Here is a 27,259-nt window from a genome sequence, read left to right as displayed (position 1 = left end):
TTAAAATAAAATTCTCTTGCATGCTAAATGAAGTTTCTCTGGTCGAAAAAGAAAAAAACCCAAACCCTCCCATGCCAACTATTTTCTATCACCAAGAATTGTTGAATACGTTAAAAACATCATCTAAATTTTAAATGCAGGAGAAAGGTGGGTTTGGTTCCCCCCAAGGGAATAAAGCATGTACAAATTCCATCAAAATAATCCACAAGCAGGAGAGCGCTCACCTGAAGCTACAGTAGGAGACCAGACTGACTTGTCAGCAGATGGTCCATTCAGGGAAGCTTATAAAGATACCAACTACGAGAAAAGCTTCAGTCAGATCCTCCAGTCAGCAAGATAATTGCATCAGAAATCAGATGATGTTAATCCTGACAGTTACAGCGCTGCCTAAGAGATTTATATCCTGACATGAAGACGACCAAAGGCAGCTAAATCTGTGCATTTGATTTTACCTACAACGCTCAAACTCAAAATTCAAACGTGTGACTACCAAGACTTTGCGATGCTGCCGCAGCAGCGAGATCACAGGTCTGCAAAGTGCGTGACACTTTGGGTGTCACGGGTGACAGACACTTGCTAGACACTATCCTTCAAGGCACGTCCACCAGATGTCACGAGCACCACTTCAGGTTGAAAGGGAAAGTCAGGGTTAGGGTTTTCCCTGTGGTTCGTTACCTGCTCTATATTATTAGCCACGTACGAGCCTAGATAGGAACATAAGTCTCAGTATTTCAAGAACTGGGAATTTAACAGAAAATAGTACATTCCACGTTGAGTTAATACAGCTGAAATAACCCTTACTAAAGAAATTTCTCTTAGCTTAACACAAAACAGAGCTCCAGCAGCACTAAACAGACAACTTTCAAGGAACAGCATCGTACTTGGGTTGTCTGAGGTTAACGAGTTGAACTTCTCAGAGATGAAGCATCTATATCCTCTCCTCCTCTTCTGCGTGGCTGTCTGTCATCTAACAGCAGGCAAATCTATGTCACAGATTTGATGTTGTTCTCCTCTCTGACACAAAAGTTCCTACAAAACTGATGCCTCAGATCTCTAATCTGCTGTCAAATTTGGTTAAAAGTACACAATGATTAAAAAAAGAGAGAAGGAAGATGATTTCTTCCCTAACTATATTTTCAGCAGAAAGCAGGCTACTAGGCAGTAGCACTAGGATTGTGAGCTTACACTAAAGATGAAAAAAAAAAAAAAAAAATCCCTCAGGAAAAACAAAGACAACTCCAAACTGAGAAGAAACACTGCTTTCCCACTACAGTAACACAGGCAGCAGCAAAGGGAGCTGGAATTCTTCATTATTACATTTCTGAGACTGAAATCTCTCCTCAGGACAGATTGCAAACTTGTGACCGGTGTAATCAGCCAATACGAAGTCCCTTCACGTCTGCCGAGGAGAATAATTATCATCATAGACATTAGTAATTAATTTCCGGCGTGATGTCAGCTGGTGCGGCAATGCCAAGCGAACGTCCTTGTCAAACACACCCCAGCCGTCTGGACGACTTCAGCTCCATCTCCCTGATTAGGATGCGCGCTGATGCACTGCTTAATACAATCTGCCATCAAACGCCAAATAGTTCAAACTAAATTAGGAAATACGTCCGGCTTTCCAGAGTGACGCTGGGGGCCTGAGTAGATTTCTCTATTCCTTTACGAGGCACAAAGGCGATCACCGATGTAATGCCCCTGAATGAGGCAATTTTACCTTCTAACCTCCCACCTCTGTAGGGAAAAGAATTGGATTAGGACAGCAAAGGAATTAATAAAGACAGCACAGCCTCGCAGCATCTCTCAGCCCTGGAGGTATTTATGGTAGCCTCAGCATTTCCCTAGTGAACGTGAATTTTAAGGGGAAATTAGAGGCAGCTGGACACATTTATCCCTAACACAGAGATGGTCCTAAATAAAGCCTTCCTGTTCCAGTTGCTTGCCAAAGAAAACGCTGCATTTTCACACGACAGACCAGAGCTCCTTTCATGGGGGTGCTCACCTCCTGCTTCTTTCTCCACCTGCCTGAAGAACTCTCCTTCCCTCACTGCTGATAGCCCATCATATGCCTGAAGTATAACCACAAAAAAATGGAATGAAATTAGGGAGTGGAAAATTAGGCAAGACGCAGGAAAGGGACAGAACCTGTTCTCGGGGCACCTGGAAACACGTCTTTCCGCACCTTGGTTCCTCCCCTGGACTGGGGCTGTGTCCAGGAGCAGGCTGCTGCCACCAGCTACCTGGGACCCTGCCCCCCCCCCCCCCCCCCCAATACAATTATTTATGCTACCTGTTTGGGTCTGTGAGCCCAAATGAGCCCCTCTTGCAAGCAGAGAAGTTTGAGAAGCGCTGCATTAGAAGCAGCCCTCAGCCACGAGTCTTCAGCAGAGTTATAAGAACAGTCGGGCTTTGATCTACCCTGCCCCTGCTAAGATGTGCTGATAAAAGCAACAGACTGTGTCACAGGAGACTTCAAACCTCTAACTATCATTTAGCTTCCGTTAATACAACAGTCACACCATCCTTACCAAATTGGAAGTAACTTAGTTCAAATACTCAAGCACACAAAAAGAGAAGCATCCTCCTAAGACCGCACATTTGCACGCGCAAGGCTCGACACGCTGCTCTGGATGCCTTCAGCAGAAGGGCTGAGGGATGTTTTGGCTTTTTGGGGCAGGGGGTGTTTATTGGGGTTTTTAGGTTTTGGTTTTTTTTTTTTTATTTTTGAGACGAGTTCCCCCTAGAGGGCCACAATGCAGCATACAGCTGAAGGAGCTGGGACTCACTGAGGAGCAGAGAATGCAAAGGTATAAAAATCTTACAAAAAAAACTCCCTTAAATACCTGGTTGGGCTCATTCAATAACCAGCCAAAGGTTTTGACCCCAAAGGCTGCTTCACGAGCAGACACATCGAGACAAGTGACAGGCTGGCCGTAGACAGAATGCAGAATTTTGCCAGGATCTTCTGCTTTCAGGAGATAGACAATGTCTTCTGCAGCTGCTACCGCCACTGGACTCCCCGTAACCTCTGGAACCAGATTAAGGAAGTTCACCTAAAAAGAACAGACTTATTTTTATTACAGCCAAAAATTCTTTTACATCACAACTGCCACATGCTAAACCGAACAAACTACTGATGTGTGGTTATGGGCTATCTTGAATCATCAAATTATGGATTAATTTCAGAAAGAGACCAAGTATCAATTTTATTTCTCAACTTTTGCAAGTTTAGCCCCTATGATGAAATCTACTTCACAGACTTTAGAATGAGCCCATTTAAAAAACTAATCAGAATATATTACAAGAGAATACAGCAAAATGGCACATCAGAGAAAGGAGCAAGGCTTAATGTACTCATTCAGATGAAGGACAGAAAGTCATAAGGTTAAAGCACACAAAGCAGATCTCCTGGCTAGAATGTGAATATGGTGCTCCAGAAGAGGCAACACATTCCTGCAACTAACAGGGAATAGTGGATGCTTACCCTGCAATCATGTATATACACCCTAAATTAACAGAAACATCATCACGCGGCTCTAGGACAGCCCAAATATCAGCTCCCCATCCTCTGTCACGAGACCACAAAGGCATGGCTCTTCCCATTTCAGTAAGTGGTTAAGACGTTGCTGAAAGGTCTCACCACGGGAAGGGTTTAAACTTCTCAAGAGCACAGCTGATTTCTAACCCAGCCTTAGAAGAGACTGTGGTGTCCTGAGTGTCTTCCACATGTGGCCAACTGACACTTCTCAGCAAGCAAGCTGCAAGAGTAAAATGGATCCAACTGCAATGGGGCAGGGGGTGGCGTTTCAACATTTCTGTTTATTTCTAAGAGGCTTCCTAATAAAATCCCCAAACATTTTAAGTCTTGTAAGACTGACTTAGCTTTGAGAGAGGGGCTTGATCAGGAGTGGTTCAATACACAACTTCATACCCACTACCTGCGTAGTAGCTGCAATAGGAGAGAGGTTGCAAGACCCCATTTATTCCTGCGCACTTCCTTCTCCTTTTAAAAAAAAAAAGTGTTGATGCTCTGAGACATAATAAAACTTCAGAGAATGGGACAGCTTTGATTTTTAATTAATAGTCTCAAAACTTCAGTGACAGAAGGTGCAACCTAAAGAAGCTGCAAAACTAGTTACAGCTTCACAAGTGTTACTATTAGCTCGCCTGCGATATCCTGCCTCAGAATTAATCAGATAGCATCGCTCTGGAATGAGACCTTGAGTTTTAGCTCCAATTCTATGTGAGAAAACTGATTTCCAAAATGAGCCAACTTAGTTTGATGTTGACAAAAAAAATAATTCAAACCAGCCAACCTCCTGCACCATATGGACTTCTACTCATTTTCACTTGTAGCTTAAGCCAGCATTTCACCCTTGCTCTTCAGCAATGAAAGGCTCATTCATTAACCTGCTTCAAATATCACAGCCTCTAGCTGAAAATGCCGTTATCTACTTCACACAACACACTTGTAAGATTTTTATAAGATCTCTCTTAACCATACCAAACATAATTAGTGGATCAGGAGCTCCTGGAATGAAGCTGGGCAGCCTGGAGACTCACCAGTTTCTGGATTTCAAATGTTTCTGCAGTTTGCCAGAATCCTTTGTCATTAGCGCTTTCCACTTTGACCTCGAAGCCAGACGCCGTCGCTACTGTTGCGCCCTCTGAACCAAGAGCTAAAGCCTGTATCCTCTGGTTGTGCTGGTAACGATGGACCGGCTCCCGCCCGAACATCAGGCTCCAAACACTAATGGTCCCTGTACACAAAAAATTAACCTCATCACTACGTGTTATTTTAAAACTTAACAAAACTTCAGAAGATCATTTAAAGATGTAAGCTTAGAAGCATTCTAATGGAAAAGTAAATACACAGACAAGAGACTGCAGGGCAGGAAACCAGAACTTCAGGACACTGCACAGCACCACGTGACAGGTTCAGAGGAAATTTTCCAAAATTCTGTGCTCTGGCATCAGAGGCTCTGGTGGCTTTCAGTAAGTAATTCCTAATTTTTCACTTTCAGGTAACATTGGTATCTACCTCAAGGAAAACTGCCTGACTTCCCTCGTTTTTCCACATTTGGAGAAGATCAGACTTAGACACTTCAATTTTTATTCTCTATATAGTCACCTTCAATTAGCACTAAAAATAGCGTGGAAGAACCCACGTCCAAATTTAAGTCACTCTGCTGCATACAGAGAAGTTTTAAAGTGAAGTATCTGAAGCTCTGCACACACCACAGTCACATTCTTAGCAGCTTGAAACCAGCAGCAAAGCTCCTAATCCTGATGCTCTGGAAAAATAGAAAATGCAAAAAAAGTTCAGTGCTGCCAGAAAGCTAAGGAACACAAACCCCAAAGCATCCAGGAGTACAAGTCAAAAGACAATACATTTGCAATCGCATTTTCTCCCGGCGTAGATGGCCAACGCTCCATGCAAAAGCAGGGTACATTAAAGCAATAATCTGAATAAACGCAATCTGAAGCAATCAGGAGTGTAGCGCAGAACAGAAGGGCCAGGCGGAACGGGGGACTTCTGGGTCACCCCTGCACCGAATTAACAGAGAAGCAATCTTCAGATGTGACAGGCAGGGCTGGAGAAGCCTTCCTTCTACTTGAGCAGGGCCATTAATGATGAAATGATTAATGGGAGCTATTCCTTCAAAAGGAGACATAAAAGCTCTGACAGACAGCTGCGGACGGGCACCGGTGCCAGTTTGCAAACACTCCTCCCGTGTCCCAGAGGAGGTGAAGCAAGAGTGTGGTAATGAAACTGCACATAGTGAAATGGTATCTAAATGAGTTTAAATTGATTTATGTTTGCTTTTGTAAAGATTATTTGGTATCTGGAAAGTGCTACCCATATGAAATAATGCAGATAATCCTTAAGATCCCTGTCTAATGGCACTCCCACTGAATATTTATGTTCCTCGCCATGGGAATGAATACCATAATGGGGACCATTTTTGTTTTATTAGGGATGCATATTTAAATTAATCTGCTATTTGCCTAAACAATTAGCCACCTCTGTTTGTTTACACAAAGCCAAAACTGCAATTAGGCTTCCATTAAAAAGATAAGTCCCGACTAAAACTGTCTCGATGGAGTCATAAGGGCTCAGAGCAGAACTTCCCAAAATTACTTCTTAGCATAATGGTAATTATGTTAATTGCTTGAAAGGTAAATAACTGCTGAACTGGTTTTGAAAAACAGAATGCTAGCTCGCATCACACACACTTACGCTTCAGACAAGTTAACAAATACAAATGGACAGCAGAGGCTGCAATTCCCTCCGCAGCCCCGCCTGCCCCACGCGAAGGCTGCACAGCAGCACTGTTGTGCCTTCACGGCGAGTCCTCAGCGCCAAATGGAAAAAAAAAAAGGAACAGGGGAAGTCTCATTTCCAGGACAGCTGATTTAAACAAGCAAACAAACAAACATCAGTGATAAAAGAGTGCAGTGATATCAGGTCATGATGGCAGAACTGGACTTTTTCACCAGGTGATGAATAGTGCTGCCAGGCTCCTCCAGGCAGGAATATTTTCTTTTTGCATAATGTTTATCCCAATTAAAGACCACTTTTGTGACGGGGAAAAAGCTGCTTTGCTTTCAGTGAAGTCTTTTTGTTTACACATCTCTGAGGAGCATTTCACTGTTTTTAACAGAGTGTATTAATATATGAAAGTCCTGCAAAATAGAAAAAAACATTCAAATCAAAGAACCCTCTTCTGACCGGGAAACCCAGAATTCAGAGCTCTGCTCTTTAAATTTGGGCATCAATGCCACTGTTATTAATATTGCATCTCAAACATCACAAAAACAGAAGACAGGGAAAATGGCTCATGTAATAGTACAATCAGTTTGAGAAAGGTACTTTTCACCAAATGTTCGATATCAAAATCTGTCCAAAATATCTAAAAATTTTATCAGGCAATCACAACACGTGCAACACCTGATGCACAATACAGTGTGAAAATATCCCTGGTAATATCAAAAGAACCAAGTGACTTGACAGGTCACAAATTAACATCTGTTTAATGAAGGCGCACAATATCAGGAGTAAAAAGGGGAGTTCAAAAGGAATGCACAGAGCAAGAGAAATACCATTTTCTTTCATTAGGATGAACAACTATTTGCCTGCAAAAGTATTTCTTGTCCCTTCCTTGCTTCCCTCTCCTCCAGAAGAGCGTACCATTCTGTATGTACATCCTCCATCCTCTGCTCCTCGCTAGCAGTCAGAAGCTTCAGCCGCCGCACGCAAGGACCCTCCGTGGAAATGCACTACTGTCAAAACCGGTGTGTGCATTCACACAAGGCAGCAGACAACACTAGCAAGTTTCACACAGAAGAAGCAAACACTCCACTCTACTTACAAATAGGTAAAGCTACTCCTAGGTCTGAAAGTGCTACTCAGAATTCATTGCAGAAACAGCAAAATGTATTTATTAGCGTGCAAGCCTTTGCAACAGTCAATCATGTTTCTGTAAAGACAGAAAAAAGGAACCATTACAGTTGAAGTTATTAGTATGGCAACACAAAAAGAAATTAGGCGTAAGATTTACCAGTGCAGATGAGATCACTACTTTACATAGTCTATCTTCCTGCCTCCAGTAGTGACCAGTAATTCATTTCCAAAGCAGTATCTTTCCTAAGGTGAAGTTAAGGTTGCAAGCATACAGTATCTTCTTTTTTTTTAATACTGTAACCTTAGAAGTGTTAGAAAGCCATTAAACCAAAATTAGAAGCAATACTTCCACAGCAAGCTAAAATCTGCACCACAATCGTGATTATTCCAACTGAACTCTAACAATAACTCCTCAAACCGATTTAGACTTTACAGCTTGCTTATATTTAATCTCGGCTCAAGGAAACGAGTGAAGTGCGAGATGCTGATGAAGATGGTGTAATTGCTGCCACTTGACATTACCATCACTGTACCAGTGTTCTCGTTTAGCACCCCAGCCCAGATTGCACAAAGAATTTCGGTCTGTGACTTCTAACCCCACATATTGTTGAAACGTGGCCTGATGCAAGGTCTATTTATCGTAATCCACTCTAGAGTGGAAGGTATTTGGATAAAACATGTAACTATGAGTCTACTGTGCCTTACACAGTGCGCTGCTGATCCGGACTGTACTCCAATTTTAGTGAGCATCAGCCACTCTTACACATCTCTTGCCACATCGAAGGTGAACGGCTGGAAGCTGCTCTCCATTAACAGTGCCCAGCTCCAGCATATTTCCCTCTCTGCACCTGGAAGCACACAAGACATCCTGCAAAAGCACCTGGTTTTTACATCTGTTTTCACATAGGTTTCTCTCTGGTATAAAATGCAATACTTTTGCCACAAAGGAAAAAAAAAAAAAGTTTCTCTTCCTATAAAATACTCTAATCCTGTAACAGGGAAAGGCAGGATAAACACAGAGGCAAAAAAAAAAGTTAAATCACATTTGTAAATGTTACACTGGCTGTGCTTGACAGCATAATACAGCGTGTCACAGCCCCTGCGAGCTAGCCACAGCCCCTGCGAGCTAGCCACAGCCCCTGCGAGCTAGCCACAGCAGGGGACAGCTGGCCGCTCGCGCTACCTGCACACAGGGAACCCCTGGACTAAGCAGTGGGAGGGCGCAGAAGATCCTACGCTCATATCCCAGTGCCCCGTTACATCAGCTCTCCCATGTTAAGATGGTACAGCTGGTAGTAGCTGTGAGCCTTAGCAAAGATGTAGAGCAATCTATGTGTGCATTATCTGCAAAAAAAAAAAAAAAAAAAGCAAAGACAGAAATTTGCACATGCTACAGCAGGGAATCTGGACACGCTCATTCTCTTCAGCTTCTAAACACAGCTGGGCCGGATGGCCAGAAGCTGCTTACCTCACATTATCTACACGAGGTTTTTCCTGTTGTTGGTCACAGTCCTGCCACTTCCTATCTTGATTCAAACAAAATACAATTATTTTTCACCTTTTGAAAACACTTCTTACATGTAATTTTTTCCTCTAAGCTGGGAATATTGATTTATTTCCCCATAATTTTCAGATAACACCATACTTCTATGAAGTACAGTTAGCGGTTAACACAGGCGGAAATAAGCAGCAGCCTGAAATCTCAAGGCTGCTTATCTCGAATTCCCAATTTCTCCCCAAAACACTTCTAGTCAGAGCGATCACCAACACAAAGTCACCTTGACCCTAGTAGATGCTTGGTGTTTATTAACTGAAATTTTATATTTTATTTTCACTGCAATGCTGTTTCTCAACTTTTAGCAGGTACAAGCAGCTACGTACCATACCAAACAGCGAGAGACCAGACCTCCGTCATAAGAGTCGTGCCTTTACGTTACCGTTACCACATCAGCTTCTACCAGATGTGGTCAGGTTTTATCTCCGTCACTTCTCTTACAGAGATTTCCAAGTGACACCACTCCTGCACAGTCCCCTCAGAAAAGGCCGGACAAGGTCTGTATTTTGTACCCAACCTGGGGACTGGAGAGGTAGACTTCACCGACCATGACGTGGAATCACACAGCATTTACACCAACCAAGAGCTCTGCATCCACAGCCACCTGTACGTATCCGACGGGAATAAATATACTACTGCATGCTACGTGTGGTTTTCTTAAAAAATTTTTTTTCCTTTATTCAAGCCAGCCTGCTTCCCTGCTCTCGCTATCTTGCAGCATGTCCTGGCACTCAGAGGAAGACTCCAAACATATTACTCCATTTCTGTCTTTGCAAGGAGGGTACAGAAGGGACAACACCCGCAAGCAGCTTTAAGGGCATCAGAACGGACAAGACAACAGATTTCCCGTTCCAGAAAGCAGCGCTGCCAAATTCCCCTCCTGGAGCCTGCCAACAAGCATGAGCACTTCTGATCCCCGCCGAAACCACCTTCCTGCGCTCCAAGTTGCTACTCGCAACTCGTGAAGTACCACTAACTCCTCCCAACGGGTCTCGGAGTGCCACCCCGAAGGGTGGCAGCGCAGCACCTCCTCACCATGCCTGCACCACTATGAAGCACAGCATTTATTATTATTTTTTTTTTAAAAGAAGTATGTTCTCTTATTGCAGCACATTGTTTTCAAGTCAAACTATGAGACTCCGGAGGGCAGGGGGGAGGGTGACGGCTAAGGTAGACTGCTGTTTCCCAAAAGCCGTGGCTCCCAGCCAAAGTCAGGCAAGCATGGAGCAGATGGAGTCCTGGCAAGGCCTGTGCTGTCCCTGCATTAGCAGCATCTGCTCATTACCCAGAACCCTCGCCTGCTTTATCTAATGCTCCAGGAAAAGCATTTTGATTTGATTCATTTCAGTTCGGTAACGTGCAACACAATTAGTGGTAAAATCAAACTGGAGGACTGCCAGCGCTGACAATAGGAAACAAGGCAGAAGAAATATGAGGCCAGTGGGTTGGAATTCAAAAATCACAACTGTGGATCAAGTTGCCAAGTCCCGTTGCCCCAGGTGTACACACAGTGCCCCCACTGAGTACTGGCACGGGCGGAGGGAACTTCATTTTCTCCCAATACATTTTTCTCTCATTTATCCTCTCTTTGCAGCTTATTTCTCAGAGGCTGACGCCGTCGGAAACATCCACCAGGAGTCACAATTCAATTTTGCTTTAGTGCCATCATGGAGTTACAATTCACTTTGGATGCAGGCATCCCAGTAAGACAAATCTTTCTCCTTCCTATATTTCATAAGCCTTGGGAAGCGTTTGCTACTACCGAACCAGCAAAACAGCGCTGTGAGGCAGGCACGGCGTGAGCAGAATCTGCCTGTTAGTTCTTCCCTGTGATCGGATGCCAAGGACATCGCTGCGTGAGCTCTGTTGAACTGGGAGAAACTGATGTTATCCGAACGAGTCCGCTAGCCAGGGATTCGACAGAGAAGTCTAGACTCTTTGCCTGACAGCACCACCTCCAAAACTAGCAGATGGTTTCTCTGTGTCAGGCAAACTTACAAACAAAGAGAAAAGGGAGCTGGAAAAGTACAACAAAGAACAATCAAACACATTATCTTCAAAGTAGTCCTCCCGTTCCAAAAGTTCAAATTCTCTCCACCAAACTGTAAACATACACTTTCAGATTCCAGTTCGTAAACATCTTTAAAAAGCAGTCTTCTGTGAATTCCCTGTTCACATAGAAACTAATCTGTTCTTACCGGGCAGAGGAACTGCCGTATCACAGAGCCCATTAAAATTTTCACCCAGAAGAATAAAATTTCACGAGCTTTATGCAAACTAGTTTATCCACAGCACACACAGGACTGACATCAAGGAATATGATAGAAAAAAAAAAAAACCAAGACAAATTATTAGATTAGTCAGTGGGAGACTGAAAAACAAACAAAAAGACCCTCTGCTAGTCATTGTTTAGCACACTGGAGAAAAAGCCAGCACTTAAAATTATCACTGTGTTATAATTTCCTATGACTCCAGTAAATAAATAACATTAACGAATATTCTGTAATACCAGACTCACTGTTGTCAGAAAACATTGCCCCTCAACAATTTTTAGCCACAGAAAAACGTTCCAGCATGATCCATGCTAGAAAAACAGCTAAGGATGTTGAAACAGTGGTTTTCATATATAAAGCATTGAATTTAACTCTAAAATAAAATATGTGGATTAGAGAGTTTGTTTGGATTACCCATCTTCGGGTTTGTTTTCACATGCAGAAATTCCAGGATCGAAGAGAGTATGTGTACAAAGATCCCTAACTTAAAAACCTCACCTTGGGTATAAGTAAAGAGTATTTTAAAAGCGTCAAATCATACATTTTAAAGGAAGATGACAGGAGCCGAGTTGTGCCTCAACAGAGCAGCTCAGCCTAGGACACCCCAATTAGCTAGCACAGTCCAAGCCTGACTTTTTAAATCGCTGTCCCCACGTCCAGTAGATACACAGTTGGTCTCTGGCTCTTGTTGCCCATTATATAAACATCTAAGTATATTTAAAACAATGCATATAACAAGGATTTTATTTTGGTTTCATTAAATATTAGGTCACAGTTTTTATTTCTCTGTATCAATAGTAATCCACCACTGCAAACCAATACCTCAGTGAAGAAAACGTGCATCCGTACTCTATGCCAACAGCGAGAAAGGATGCAGATTCATCAGACATGCAAGTTCACCAGTATTCCCAAAACAAAGCCTCACAGGACCCCAAGGGAGTTTTGGACAGAGGAGAAGGCTGGTGGAAGAATATTTAATATTTTTATAGCTAAACAAGTTATTTGCTTAAGATAGTTTGGCTGGACTACAGCCTGGCACTCAAGCTTTGCGCAGCAGTTCCAGTAGGAATTAAACATCGTTTTTAATGGGTGCTGTGTTCCAATGCCTCCTAATGCATTTAGGGTTACTGGCCAACTTTCTCACATAAAAGCAAGTGTGTGCGTGTGTGTGTGTACGTACAGGATTACAGACACACAAAAAGCTGAGCACAGCTGCTTCATTTTTGTAAAGCTTTTTTTTTTTTTTAAATAGGGAGGAGAGTTGTGGTGACTTACCGTCCTCGTAAGCCGCTACAGCCAGAGAGCTGTTTATCCTCACAAAGGAGACATGTGGCTGAGGTCCAGCATCACCAGGACCGTGCGCCGCTTCCAGGATGGGGGCTGTGTAGTCCCAGGTGCGAGTGTCCCACAACCTCACTTCTCCTGATGTGTATCTGGAAAAGAAGGCTATTATTCAGCCCAAAACAGCTGAAAAGAGGTAGCTGCACGAGAGGGAAGGAAGAAACAAGAAGTATCTTAAAACCCAATGCCACTTTCAGCTCCTAGACTGATTCTCCTCCTGTTTATACACTCTGTGCACAAGCCCATCAGCCTTCCTCATTTTATTCCCATTTACATCAAGCCACTAAGGCGGCAGGTAGACTGGAACTACAAGAATGACACCAAGTATCGATATTAGCTTTAAGTAGAGAATGCAAGGAGAGCTGGGCTCAAGGGAAAAAAAAAAATGTAATCAGCAACGAGTCTAAAATTACATCATGGCAAAACTTCAAACTGCTTCCTTTCGATCTTCAAAAAATTATGATTGTAGCTGTGCCAAGCAAAGGCTGTTTAATCAGAGTATTTATGTACATACATACAGGCACTCACATACCCATCCAACCTACTGCCTTTAGAGAAATAAACTTAACGCCTCATCAACGGATCAGATTTGCCTACACCTCTGAAGATTAATTAATTTATTACTATAGTTAAGTGTTGTCTTTAGAATTAAGGCAGTGCTGCTGCCTTGGCAGAAGGCTCTCTCCCTGCAACATGAAAAACTACAGTTTAGCATCAAACTACAGTTTGCCAATGAGAAAATAAAAAACAGAACTAAACTTCTCAGATAATACTAAATATATCTGAACGAACGAAGGCTGTAACACAGCAAGCAACGTGGAAACTGTTCTGTGCCATGTACGCTGCGGCACACAACATACTATCACAGAAAAAGGTAAACAACACTGCAGGCAAAGTAGAGGAGAAGCTCCCTCCACGACTGGCCAAAGAGCACAGTTCAGCAGTTACTTGGGACAGTTCAAGAATTATTTAAGTTTTGACACAACTGTGACAATTAACACAGTCAAACAGGCTCAGATGTCCTTCTCTGCCACACCCAAAGCTTGGATTCTGTGGGAAAATGAAGGGTGCTTCCTGCTTTGTTGCTATACCCTGATTTTGGGGGGAAAAGTATTTCAAGAGAATGGTTCCAAAAAGCCTCAAATGTCTACTGGGTAGAAATCTGGCTGTTCTATGTTTCTAAGGAAAAACAAGAAAACAGTTATTCACAATGGAGGGGAAGGAAGGTGCTTAAATAAAGGTTTAGAGGTTGGACTTCGACTCAGGTTACCCAGATCTTTGGGAAGCACCACGCAACTGGGCTACAGGTCTTCTGGAGCAGATTACTTCCACCATCTCTGAGTGAAAATGCTCCACTTGATACAACTAATTAAAGTGCCTGAGGGGGGCGGTGAAATCTGTCAAGCAGAAAGAGATGCACATTAATTCTCCGCACTGAATCAGGAAGAGAGGAGAACTGTGTCCTTGTCACCTGGCTTCCTCTTCAGTGCTTCGCATGGTAAGACAGGAAAAAATGAGAGAATAGGGTAGGACAGCACTTCTTCCTCTTCCTCCTCCTGCAAATGACGCCCAAATCCCTCTCTGAATCGTCCTTTCATTTCCAATTTACAGCAGTGCTATTTAAAAAGAACAGATCAAGAAAGAAGCTTCCCCAAAGCAAAGCTAAACACCTCATGTTGGACCAAACAAGCAGTCCAGGTTAGTCCATCTTCAGTTTACAAAACTGCAAAGTGCTCACTTCAGGTACATTTTAAAATGTGGAGATGAAACACAATAGGACAGGTAACTGCACAGATCTGTTGCAGTCCCATTCAACAAGACACACACGACCTTTTGGAAGGATTTTAATTTTGAGTTGCTTTTCATTTCCCTTTACATCTGGGTTGGTGTGGATCGTGTTTTCAAACTTCTCCTAACTGCAAAGAGCAGCAGACTATTCTCAAGAGGGAAGCCAAAATTGTCTTGTCACTACGTGACCCTGAAAAGTGAGGTTCAAAGGAGACATAAAATACTGGCAGAATTGACAGAACTAAGAGACAGAATATTCATTTTCCTCCTCAGATAAGCAAGGAAGAACAGCATCTCCTCCTAGCACACATACGTACTCGCTCTCACGTACTCCAGTTTAAGAAATGTAAAAATGTAGAAAGAGTAATAGATGCAGACAATAGTGACAGGAATGGAGAGGAGACCCAGGGCTGGCTAGTTCTCTGAGCACGCTGCTTCTGGTTTTTCCACATAGCATGCAACACAAGTGACCCAGGGCTCAAGATGCTACAGTCCATAAGAAACAACATGGACCTCAATCCTGGAATTAGAGACACTATCACAGTACCACAGCAAAGTGCTTGAGTTCCATCTGAGAATTCAACCAAGTCAAAATTTAGTTCGAACCATTCTTTGTTCTTGAAGAAGAATCTGAACCACCTCTACAGCTAAGCTCAAACTGGAACAGAACCACCAAATGTTTCTGACTATCAGTTTGAAATAAATTTGACTCAAATCCCAACGTGTTTGTGCTGGGACCTGTTGAACGCAGGAACTGTCTCTGCTTGGTAGGCTCTGCATCAGTTCACCCTGCAGCCTCCTCATCTTCACCCCCTTCCCCTCCAGTGATGAACAGGAACGTGCTGAAGAGCTTTCACTTCTACACCATGAAGCCGTGCTGCTCTCCCACCCCAGCAAGGGCCTGAACACCAGGGCCTGTTACGTGTGCCTCAGGTACGCTCTGGTGAGTTCAGACAGATACCGCAGGACAACACAGAAGACGACCCTGGCCATAGCGCTCATTCCAGTTCTGTCATGAAATAGAGCACTGTATGTGCTGGGAGAACCCTGCAAGCACCCAGCAAACCCTACCTTCATTTGCGTCTGTCCAGAAATCCCACCAGTGCACTGCAAGACAGGATAAGTGCTTCACATTCACCGGGCAGAGGAGGGAGTTGGGCTGCAAGGCATCTTTGCCCCCATCCCTCCCGTATCGCTCCTACCCCTGTCTCACTCAACACCACTCACATCCTTCCCAGAGCAGCACGACAGCTTCTGAGTCCCGTGCGGCAAACCTAAAGGATTTGGAGAGATGTTACTAGACCATGCTGGAAACATAAGTGGAGGCTGAGGTTTGGGCAGGGAACCAGCCTGGGGAAATGGGAGATATAAACCATCTCCTCAGCGACAACACGATCCGTTGGCCATCACCACCGCACGCACCAGCATAGACTAGGACTGTACCAGAGCTGAACTGGAAGAATTTCAAACACAGATGAAGCCAATTCAGAATTAAAAAATGTAATGGTTCCACTCCCCGCTTTTAATGCTGTTGTAAAGAGCAACACACTTTCAATTTGTAACCACAACAAAAGGCTTTTAAACTATTAAAGCATTGCCTTGCTGTAAAAAAAAATGAAAAGGCTGCTTTATTGCAGATAATTGGCAAATCTGCCATATCAATAGAGATGGTTGAAGGGAAGAACGCGCTGCGCTGTATGGAACCTATTTCTAGATAATTTCACTATTTCTGTTCATTTCCTACCACAACAGCCTTTACACTTCACCATGAAAATCTCTTTGGATTACTAGCTCCTGAATGAAAGAACCCAAGACTTAAGTCTGCTCCAGAACCGACACAGTCCTCCAAACTTATTTTGTTACTCATTTTTCTATCGAGGTGGCTACGAAGAGGCCACATAGCTTTCTGCTGGAGTGAAAAAACAAAACCAACCAAAAATCATTTCTGTTTAATATAACAACAGATACATTTTATTTGCTGTAATACCAACAGCATTCAGCTGCTGGTTTTTTTTTTTTCTTCTAATGGGTGTATTGAGTGGCAGGTAAATACTCCAACATCTGATACAAGCCATTTGCACACCAGTAAAAAAAAAAACCAAAACAATCCCAAAACCTGCAAATCCTGAGTTCCCAAGTTCAAAGAAAAAAACCCCACCACACTGGAGACCATACCTGATGTACTTCATTGAGAAAGCCCGTTCAAAGTCTTGCTTTCCTGAGCACAACAGGGAGCAACAAGAAAAAGACTGTTGCTTACAGCCCCAAGTTTCCCCCTCTCCAGATACCCCTGCCCTGATGCCTTCCAAGGTGTTTCATCCACGCAGCGCCCGGCTTTCAGCTCTGCATGCTTCTCTCCCTACTCACCAGACACAGCCAAGCTTCTCAACAGAGACTCTCCACCCACGTAACTCAGCTGCTCTGATGGACTTACACTTCACTTTGCTCTTGTTCTGCTGAACATCTCAGTACATACCCATGAGAAGCAGCAGCAGGAGAAAGACAAGAGCTATATTTTTCTAACCATACTTCTCTTTGACAAGCCAGTGCTGTAATTATGGACAGAGGTGTATACATCTGTAAAAATTAGTCTGCAAATTCAGCTTAAGCTTTACAGATATGCATGAAAAACTTGCTGAAATGAAGCAATGCATATTGTATAGAGAAATTGAAAGAAAAAAATCATATAGTATCTAGAAACATACTGTAATAAAAATAAGCACTATAAAAAAACATGCTATAATAAAAATACCTACTCACTAATCAAAAGCATTTCAACTACTTTTTATTGGCAGCAATGTCATACTGAGATGAACAATCTCCTCGCGCCCTCTCACACGAGCGAAAGCAGAAGACCGAAGGAGAAGGAGCTGGGGGTTAAAAGCCGCCGATGTCCCACGATGGCCGGGAAGCAGGTGGTGAAGTGCAGAGCACATGTGGGAGGAAGCAGAGATGGAGGCTGGGCACCGCTCTAATGAAGTGGTGCTGAAGAGGCAGATGATTTCATAAGGAGAAAAACATCAGGAAACTGGTCAAAACACAGAATCTCATCTGAAAAAGCTCAACTGTGTTGGATAGCAATAGCCAGAACAAATTTGGGGAAAAGGAGGAGGGGGAGGCTGATCTCTCTCCAGAGCCCCAGATGTCTTTATCGTTGCCTAATGACAATTATACTCAACCAATTAAGACACTGCTATCACAGTTGCATTGTTAGTAAGCCTTTGGCCCTGAGTGTTGATGGCTGTCTAATTAGTGTTTGTGCAAAGTACAACTGCAACTAATATATAAACTGACAAATACACAAAAGAAAAACTGCTAACAGGAACATTTTCAAAACAGTCGAGACTCTACTCATGCAGTCCACGGCAGCAGCAAAGACAAACTGCTTTCCTCCATGGCGTGCTTACTGCTGGCACTGGAGAATCTCGCTTCAAACAAGCGGGTCAACTAGACTGTTGCTGGGTTTCTGTTGAAGCAGGATGCTAGCCTCAGTCCATTCTGTAGGTTGCCTCAAGCACACCACTCCAGGGCAAGTCTTACTACACTAGGTTGGCCTAAACACCAAAGACTCTTGATAAGACGCTTCAGAAATCAGTTTACATTTTCTATGTTTCCTCTAAAGAATTTCTAGCGAGAAAATAAAAATGAAGAAAGAAAGAAAAACCTTTATTTCACAGTCAGGTTTGATTTCCAGAAGGCAAAGTCTGTTCAGTTTCCAGATACCTGCGGTGATCAACAAAACAAAACAAAACCTCCACAACTTTGTTTCAGGCAGTCAGCGACCATCTGTTAACACTCAAAAGATCTTATTATGAAGTCCTTACAATGTCAGTGCATTTTATTGAAGTCAGTAGGAATTTTGCTCAAGTAACAGTCTCTAGCTACAGCACTGTTCAAATGGCTGCCTGTTGGTAAGCAAGTAAAATAATGAGTATTTTGTATTGTCTTGCTGTAACAAGCATCTCAGACCTTTCATCCTTATTCCACCAAAAGCAACTAACCAGTCCTTCATGTGGTTAATTAAGGTACCAAGTCAGAGACCCCCTCCGTAGGCTTAAGAATAAGGTCCAATTAAACAGGCAAACCCAAGTCCAAACGCCTTTGTAAGTTGGTTCAAATTGCTCCTCAGCTTCATCTTCTCTATAAGGCTCAAGGAAGACAGTGGTAATTCATAACGGCCAATTTCACAAAACCTCCTCACCAAAACCACTGCAAGCTGGAAGATACCTCAATCCCAACACTGAATACGAAATTAAATTTAATACTGACAGAAGAATATGAAGTAGAAAAGTAATGTCCCTGATTCCATACACAGATTATTTTGGGTGAATACGAGTGTAGTTATGAAAAAGTTACTAACTTGTACCAAACCCAATCTGGAATTATTTTCAGACTTATCATGTAGCCAATACATCCTGAGCAGCCCTACAATCAGTTCCCAAACTCTTCTGCTGGGAACTTGGCTATGCAGTTCTTCAACCCACATCCACCTCAGAACCCACGGACCACGCTCAGAAAGTGAGCTGTGGAAAGCTTACGCCTTCATTCTCGAGCCCTCATTTAAGAAATCATAGCTTTAGAAAGTGGGTTAAGCTGCTGGAGATAGCGTGCAGTTCTTCTGCAGCTTATCATTATCTGTAACAAAATTAACATTTCACCATCCTAAGTACTTCTGCATGCCTCACTTTCTTATTAATTTCAAGTGCATGCAAATGTCATACCAAGGGACCAGAAACAAGCCAAAGGGTTATACAGTAGGCAAAACAAGTTAATGAACACTTACAAAAGCAGAAGTGAGAAAAAGCCAAACTGTTTCTACTAATTTCTTTTTAAGGCCAACAATCTCCCATGGTTTACATCAAGATTCCAGTGGTTTGCATCAGCCCAGGTCCATTAATTAAACCAGTTACTCTGACCAAGGAAACATATTACTGTGGGCACTGCCTAAGGCTACTGCCATGGCAGAAGAAGAAAAAAAAAACCACCACATTTTTTCAAGAGAATTCAAGAGGAACGTGATGCAATTTGGGAAGGAGCTGGTCCATCAGCCCGATTCTTTCACAAGGGACAAACACCAAATGCAACAAATAAAACAATAGCTCCAGCTTCAGATACAGGCAAGAAAACACCACCTGAGAATGATGTAAATTGATATGTTTACGTCTTGGAAGGAACGCAAACTACAACACACTGCAAACAGCAGGGAGTAAAAGTATCACCTGAACTCGAGGCACTGATGGCACCAGCCCAGAGGCTGGTAGGTTATGAAAGCAGTAAAAATGAAATGTTTAAGAAGTTTACTAGAAATAGGATGGGTTTGTCCGGTCTCAGTAGAAAATCAGGCTGTACAAGCTCAAAAAGTAACTGCCGTGACTTTGTTCTGAAGTGATGCCCACATTCTGGGCATCACTACGCACACAGCACAGCTCACTGCAGCAACGTGCTCCTCTGCATCCAGCAAAACCTACAGGTAAACCAATAGCTTAATGGTCTGGCAGGCTGGAGCAGCAGCTTTCACAAAGAGCCAGTATCAAGCTTCTGCTATTGGTTTCACCTGAAAGGCTCTTTTTCACCAAATGACAGAGAAGCCAGCGTGTTTGTCACTGAACACAACCTTACCTAGCTCCCGTAGTTTGTCATTCGACCCCTCTGAACTCATGATGTCATCCTGTTTTCAATCCTCCTAACGGTGACCCACTTGAGTAGAAGAAGGTTGACAGTTATTACTTCTTAACAATGATGAGAATGAGTGAAGAGAACACAAAGGGTTTGGGGAAGGCTGAAGGAAAAAAGCAAGTATTTTTACCTCCTGCCTCACTGCTCCGTTTTACACCCGGGCTCTCAATCACTGGGAGGGGAAGGAGAAACCTATCAAAGTTGTGCCATTATACAAGTGAAATTTAAGCAATTAAATAAGGCAGAGGTTTATTCAGGCTGTTTAAGACTCGGGTTTGTTAACTTTTACTCATTTTCATTATTAATTAATATTTTGGTTTCCTCAGGTCTACACAGTGAATTAAGATGCAAGAGCTAATAATAAATACCTAGAGAATAGCCCACAAGCCCTATAGCAAAGAAACCAAATTAGATAAGAGTTGACACCAAGTTTTAAAGAGTGCAGAAAAGTGCTTTCAAGCCTTTCGGGCTAGTTTCACACATCATTATGAAGCTAAAAAGAGTGGCAAGCCCATTTTTTTAAAAAAGTCATTTGCAGGTCACCTTTGAGCAAGAGGAAAGCAGTGTGGGAGGTGATCCTAGAGAACAAAGAAAACTACCATATAGTAGCTGCTACTTTTATGTCTGTGTGTTGCTCATAATGACTTAAACTGAAGGGCTCAAATTGTTTGAAAGCGCTGCAGTGTTTAAACTGTAACTCCCATAAGACTCCTTCAGAACGAAGACAGCTATATGAAAAATATTTCAGTGCATTTAGTTTCTCAGCATGAGAGAATCAAAACGTATCACCACCTCTAAAACAGGCGATTCCCCTAATCACACAGGATCTTTAGAAAGTTCTTTTGCTTCTCATTGCCTTTATCAGGCATCACTTGGAGAAAAACCATCTGTGCCAGGTGTGCTCCACCCTGAAAGGGGAGGAAGTGTTAATCTGCAAATTTATTGAGGCACTCAAGGCAGCTGAATCTCACCAGCCCTAACTCAAGAAAAGAAAATCTGCAGGAAAGACGACAGTACTTACTGGGGAAAGGAGGAAACCTCTGAAGTTAAAATGGAAAGAGAAGAACCAAGGGCTGATTCCTAGCCACGTCTGCAAGGGGTGTAGGACTCCACGCAGCATCTGCTAGACTGGACGTGGTGGCAGAGCAGAGGCATGAGCTTAAATCTCCATTTATGCAAGCTCTTAGCTAATAGTCCATCACTCCTTCAGGCAAAGAACGCTGAAGAAAGAAAAAGTGTCAGGATACCTTTATATTTCTCAGCCTTTGGAAAGGTGGTCTGACTCTGGATTCCTTCTGCTTATTTTCATTTGGGAAGCTTTCAGAGCTACAAACAGCAGCGGTAAAGCCACAGTGTCCTTTCCACAAGCATAAAAGAGTTAACACAATGGACAATAAAACAGCACCCTGACTCACAACAGACTTGGTGTGGTTTTACAGGACGAGTTGTGAGGTGAGATGATTCCTACCAAACACATGACAGTATTACGTACAGTGAACCTAATCATTGGTAGTAATTTGTAAAAGCCAAGCGAGCAGATGTAAGCTTTAAGTAAACTCCGACATAAAGAAGAAACTACACTTGAATTGAATTGAATATGGAGAGGAAGGAGGACAAGAAGGCAAGTTTACCACACAGTTTCAAGAGGGCCACACGTTAAGGATTTCACACAGAGCTGGTCAGCCGGCAGAACAGTTTCACAAGACGTTACAGACGTGTTGTACCACAGGATCCACTGTGTAACGATAACACAGTTCAAACAAGGACCAGACGCATGTTCCAGGATCGGTATCTCCAGGAGGATCTAACCTCTGACTACAAATGCCCATCAGTGTGGCTGTCAACACTGCTAAGAAAGAAAAAGTACCAGTTTTACTGTCTGAACACGCACTTGCTAAAAGGAAAAAGAAAAAACAAAACAAAACAAAACCAAACAAACAAAGAGATATTTGAGATTTTTTTAATAGAAGGTGAAGAAATCCAGGCATTCTGTATCAAAACCAAACATATGACTGTATTACGTACAGTGAACATAATCATCGGTAGTAATCTGTAAAAGCCAAGCGAGCAGACATATAATTGCTTTAAGTAAACTCTGACTTAAAGAAGAAACTACATTTGAATTGAACATGGAGAGGGAAGAGGACAATATCCCTTTAAAGAAGATCCTTCGAGACATGTAACTGTAGAAAGGCTGGTGAATACAACATTGATTGGGAGTGAGGTAACCACAAACACCACTGTTTCAAATGAAAAGGGATTCAAGGACTGACCCAGAAAACAAGCATCGTAACCGCTGGGATGAAATTTTAATGATAAACACAAGATGCTCTGCACGCAGGCCAGATTGAATTATCTGATGTCAGCCAGTAAATGCAGGGCGCTCTGAGAAAGAGGAGCTGCTAGCAGCCACCTTCAGCTCGCGGCTCAGGTTGCACTTAATCAATCCTTGATATTCTGCCATCTTCTGGCTCGAGCTTTGGCAGCAGCACGGAGAAAGCACAGGAGAGTGCGTGAAATAGGTACATTTCTCTAAGGGAGAGCTAACACTGCGGAGCTTACCCTCCTCACAAAAAATTAACAAGGAGATCCACTCCTGAACCAGTTCAGGCAAACTGTGCCGCTATGTATTACTTGTAGCTGCTGTTTTAAGCCACCCTGCCCATAATCAGAAAGATTTTAGAAAGTTCTACAGCAGCTAAAATAAAAATTATTCCACTTTCCAGCAGAGTTTGAAGCAGTATAGTGAAGAACACAAGATCAAGTCTATCACAGCACAGGTTCAAATTAAATAAGATTGTTCCCAGGCTTGCTCCAAGACCCTACATACACAACGGCCCCAGCATTTCTGCTGGAGAATCTCTCCCTCCATCCCTTTTTTAATTTTGATAACTGTTGTCTGATCTCCCAAGATCCCAAGCTGAACCTCCTGAAACCAGGGAGCAGCTGCTATACACTGCCACAGTTTCCAGCTATAAAGACAGAGCGTAATGCCTGGCTGGCCTGACTGAGCTGAGCCAGAGCACTGCAGCTGCTCCCCAAAGTCAGACATCAAAAAACCGGCTAAAAACCCAGTAGCTCTATTTTTCTCCAGTGCAGCAACCCGACTATAAGAACAAAGAAAGGTAAATGATGCCACAAGGCACTACTTAGAAAACCCTGGGAAATGCCACACACAAAATGAGCTTTAAGACCATCACCAACTTCTCAAGTCTCACCAAGTCCTGTGTGGGTTTAGCTTTATGCACGCTGTAATCTATGACTACTCACATGTAAAGCTAAGCCCGTAAGTGTCTGCGAAACTGGAGATACAATCATTAAACGTAACAGATAATTGATATTTATACTGAGGAGAAAATTGAATTCTGTTAACCTCAGCTATTAAATTACTTCTTTAGTACTGAAAGAATGCAACAGCAAGCTATTGATCACCAGATTCATTACATTTTTTATGATAAATTTGAAAGCACAATGCCATTAAGTACAATACTATAAGCTGGGAGAGAAAGAGGAAGGTTATGTTTGGATTTCAAAACAAACCAGAATCCCAGCTAACTCCTCAATCTACCTATCCTCAATGCACATAATGAACAAAGTATTTCCCTGCAAAACCTCCTAGTGCCCTTGGAAGATTTAATTATAAATTTAAGTCTGTCTTGTTTGATATTTACCACTTACTATGTGATATTATTGAGGGGAGGAGCAGTGTGCTACTGTCTTGCAGACTTCGAGCACAACTGGCAGAACAACAAATTTGTCTTCTTTTGGGCAAGATTCACAGAATGGTTTTCTACTTGCAGCAATTTAAGAGATGTTTTCAGAGATCTTGAGCTACCAAAGCAGAGTGAAGGGCAAGTAGTAAATAGCAAAGGAAGTAATATAACTTTTATGTTCCAATATTCTAAACACTTCACTTACTAACTAGGTCAAACAGCTGAATTCTGATTTCCCTATGTGGTTTCATCAAATATATCCTCATAGCTTCATAAAAAAGATACTTCATCACTAAAATTTGTTTTCTCAGAGAAGGAATTTGAGTGAAACCCATAACATCACTTTTCCTAACGGATACACACATGCAGCTTTTCCCTCAGTGGTCTCTTACCTGCTCATCTATTTTCACAAACGTTTCAAGAACCTAAATTATCTAATGGCACCACCTCCCTTCACCACACCAACTAAACCAAACTCACCAAAAGAATCAAGAGATACTGGAGGAACTGGAGAATCAGCAGGAAAAGACTGTGTGAAACTGCATTAACCCAGCTTCCATAATACACCAAGCCAGAATACAGACTGAGTTTAATAGACAGGATTAATACGCTTTGTTTATTAATTCTTTAGAAATCTAATTTATTCTGCCTACCTTCTGTATATTGCATGTTTAGATATAAACACAATGGAGAAAATGAAGAAAAATAAGAGCTGGAGGTTTTGGCAGCAGCATGGAGACAACTGGGGTTTCTGGCTCCCAAAAAAGTACAGGAGGTTTCATTAGAGACACTGGAGCAGATACAGGAGTGCAGAGCCCTAGCCAAGGCCAGGAAACACACTGCCCAAGCCGAAGGGCACAGAAGAAGTCAGGCTGCTATCTGCAGAGCTGGATCCCAGCCGCGGACCACAGCGGGCTGGCAGCTGCAGTGTCTTCTTGGTGGCCCAAAGAAGCTTCAGCATCATGCAGGAGGCCATGTAAGATCTGTGATACTCCAGCCACATGAATTCTTCAAGCCTCTTGGAGTGGCCACTGTGTAGGTTAACCACTGTGTGCCACTGCCCCTCTAGAGGCCACAGACTGCACAGCTCTTCAGCTGGACTTTCATTGCTAGAACACAACCACTGCGTGTAGGGAGTTACCTACACGCAACGTATTTCAAAGCGCCTTTCTTATAACGAGGGTGTGAATTTTCTACTTATTTTACAAGTAGTATCCTCTCATCCCACAGCACGTAAGCACACCAGTAATGTGAAGTGCTACCATAAGCTATGGAACTCTGGTACGTTAGAGGACAATGTCCTCTGACTGCCCCCAGGATGAGATACGGTTTATTTACTCGTGTGACTTCTTCTGGAGAGCTACTAATTCCCCAACCTGTAAAACCAAAGCACAATACAGTAAAGCCTTAAACCTACGGAGACAGTCGTGGTAACCTCTTCCAAGAGTTTGGGAGGTTCTCAAAATGGTATTTAAGAGTGTAAACCAAATGAATAGCTAGCAATAAACGAAGTCCTGACAAAGCTTCATATTAGAAAAAGAGAAGTTTGAGTTTCTCTGGGTTTTGGGTGGGTTTTTTTTTCCCCCAGATTGTTTTTTAAATAAGAATGGAAAAAAATAACAGTCCTTCTAAAGTTTTCTTGCCACAGTACACAGAAATATCCTTGCAATTAAGATATTTTTACGGAAAAAAAATAATAAAAAGAGCATTTTTCACTAGATACAAACAATATTTAATATATTCTGGATGCTTCCACAAGCAAAACAATAGCTACAGTTCACCAGAAAGTACCACAGTCTTTACAGGGACTATAGGCACAGGAGACAGCTTTTTGAACAACACAATAAAAATCTGCACTGCTGAAATGACTTGTAGATAACCATCATTATCAGGCACTTTAAGGACAATCTACCTCACCCACAGAGGAACTGCAGTCAGAAGAATTCATTCTTGTTGCTTCTTTTGAAGTGGTTAAAAAGCAGCACATGAGATCTCAAACATGGAAGATTAAACGAGTTACGCAACCTCATACTCACCCAGCAATAACAACTCCATCGCAAGAATGCACATCACAAAGAATTTTTCCCAGCTCATACTGCAGCTGACTCACAGCACCGATGCGGTTCTGCACAGAAAGACGAGACACGGCGTTGGTATTGCAATACGTTCATCGACCAAGTAAATTTGCTCCTTTGTGGAAAACTTTTGAGCTTTGCTATTGCTACTGACAAGTCGCAGTGCGGCTGAGAGAGGAGACCCATCTGTTTTATGCTTGCCTCCTGGAATTTTTACAGACAGAAAGGGAGGAGAAAGAAGCTATCACTCTTCATTATGATTCACCATGTTTAGGTAGAGAAACAACTATCACAACAACCGCAAAAAAAAAAAAGGCAGCTTTCTTTTAGCCAGGGTATGTAATGAGTAGGGGAAGAAACCTTCATCTTAAAGGCCAATTCCCATTACCAAGGGATGGTTAGAGTAAAAACATCTCTCTCTCACTAAAGCCAATGGAATAGCATAGCAAACAGAACAACTCACTCCCAAAAGTAATCACTCAGTGGGGAAAAAAAGGTATAACAGCTAAAGCAAAGTCTCATAAATCCTTCAGCAGCTTTCTCCTTTTAACTGGCAAAAAGAAGTTGCAATACAAAAGACCAACACTTCACTGCCACTTGCTTGAACCAGGTTCCCATTTTTCTACAGCATCTGGATCCCATTAAAGAAATTCCCTTTTACCTTCCAGTTGGTCTTCAGCGTGCGCTCTCTGGCACGGCAGTTCTTGAGAGCGAGCTTCCAGCAGGAACGATCAGAGATGCTGGTATCTAACAGGTATCCTTCCTGTTGGCACAGCCGGTACCACAACACTTCGTCTTCTGCGAGTACTTTCCACGTCCTGCTGACCTAGAAACCAAATTTATACAGAGAGCGAGCATAAAGTTCTATGTAAAAATTAGATTTCATATAAAATTATTTACATAACTCCTGAACTATACACATATAAAAGAATATATAGGCCTGCATGGAGACTAAATTCTTATCTCAACAAACACACTACTGATGCTATGGGGGGAAAAAAGCCTGTAACAAAATGCTTGTTTTCTGTGGATTCTTGTGAAAATAACTGAGTTTCTACTCACTAAAACTCCACGCAACACAGATACCAATGTTTAGTGGCCACACTGCTGACTGGAAATATCAGTGTATTCGAAATTTTTTAAGGAAAAGCAGCACAAAAACAATCAAGACAGCATTGTAAGTTCAGAGCAAAAATATGAATTTATTTTCATAGTTGTAGCTAAAAAAACCTCTCAGCTCACAGCACAATCTCTCTACAGTCCTACTGACAATGCCTGATTAGGTGTACGACATCAGTGATTTATAACCTATTGTATTACAGTATGCATAAATAGGAATTAATTATTAAGTTTTTCAAGTAGCCTCAAGTTGCTGTCCATTTCAGAGAGAACAGCTTCATCATAATCAATTGTGGGCTTAGAATTAAAGA

The 27,259-nt window shown here is 42.5% G+C and overlaps 1 protein-coding gene across 1 annotated transcript in view; it reads right to left on the bottom strand.

The window, feature by feature from the left end:
* FBXW8 (F-box and WD repeat domain containing 8) overlaps window positions 1-27,259 on the bottom strand; it is a 51,527-nt gene that overhangs the window by 14,872 nt on the left and 9,396 nt on the right. The window contains exons 3-7 of the mRNA XM_086761163.1: window positions 26,491-26,655; window positions 25,791-25,879; window positions 12,512-12,669; window positions 4,567-4,763; window positions 2,847-3,056 (exon numbers count right to left, since the gene is read on the bottom strand). Of these exons, the coding sequence (XP_086617289.1) occupies window positions 2,847-3,056; window positions 4,567-4,763; window positions 12,512-12,669; window positions 25,791-25,879; window positions 26,491-26,655 (819 nt within the window). The remainder of the gene's footprint in view (window positions 1-2,846; window positions 3,057-4,566; window positions 4,764-12,511; window positions 12,670-25,790; window positions 25,880-26,490; window positions 26,656-27,259) is intronic.

This window comes from Chlamydotis macqueenii, chromosome 17, assembly GCF_036417535.1.
Source record: "Chlamydotis macqueenii isolate bChlMac1 chromosome 17, bChlMac1.mat, whole genome shotgun sequence".
NCBI lineage: Eukaryota > Metazoa > Chordata > Aves > Otidiformes > Otididae > Chlamydotis > Chlamydotis macqueenii.
The sequence above is the reverse complement of the archived record's forward strand: the minus strand, read 5'-3'. Positions and strand labels throughout refer to the sequence as shown.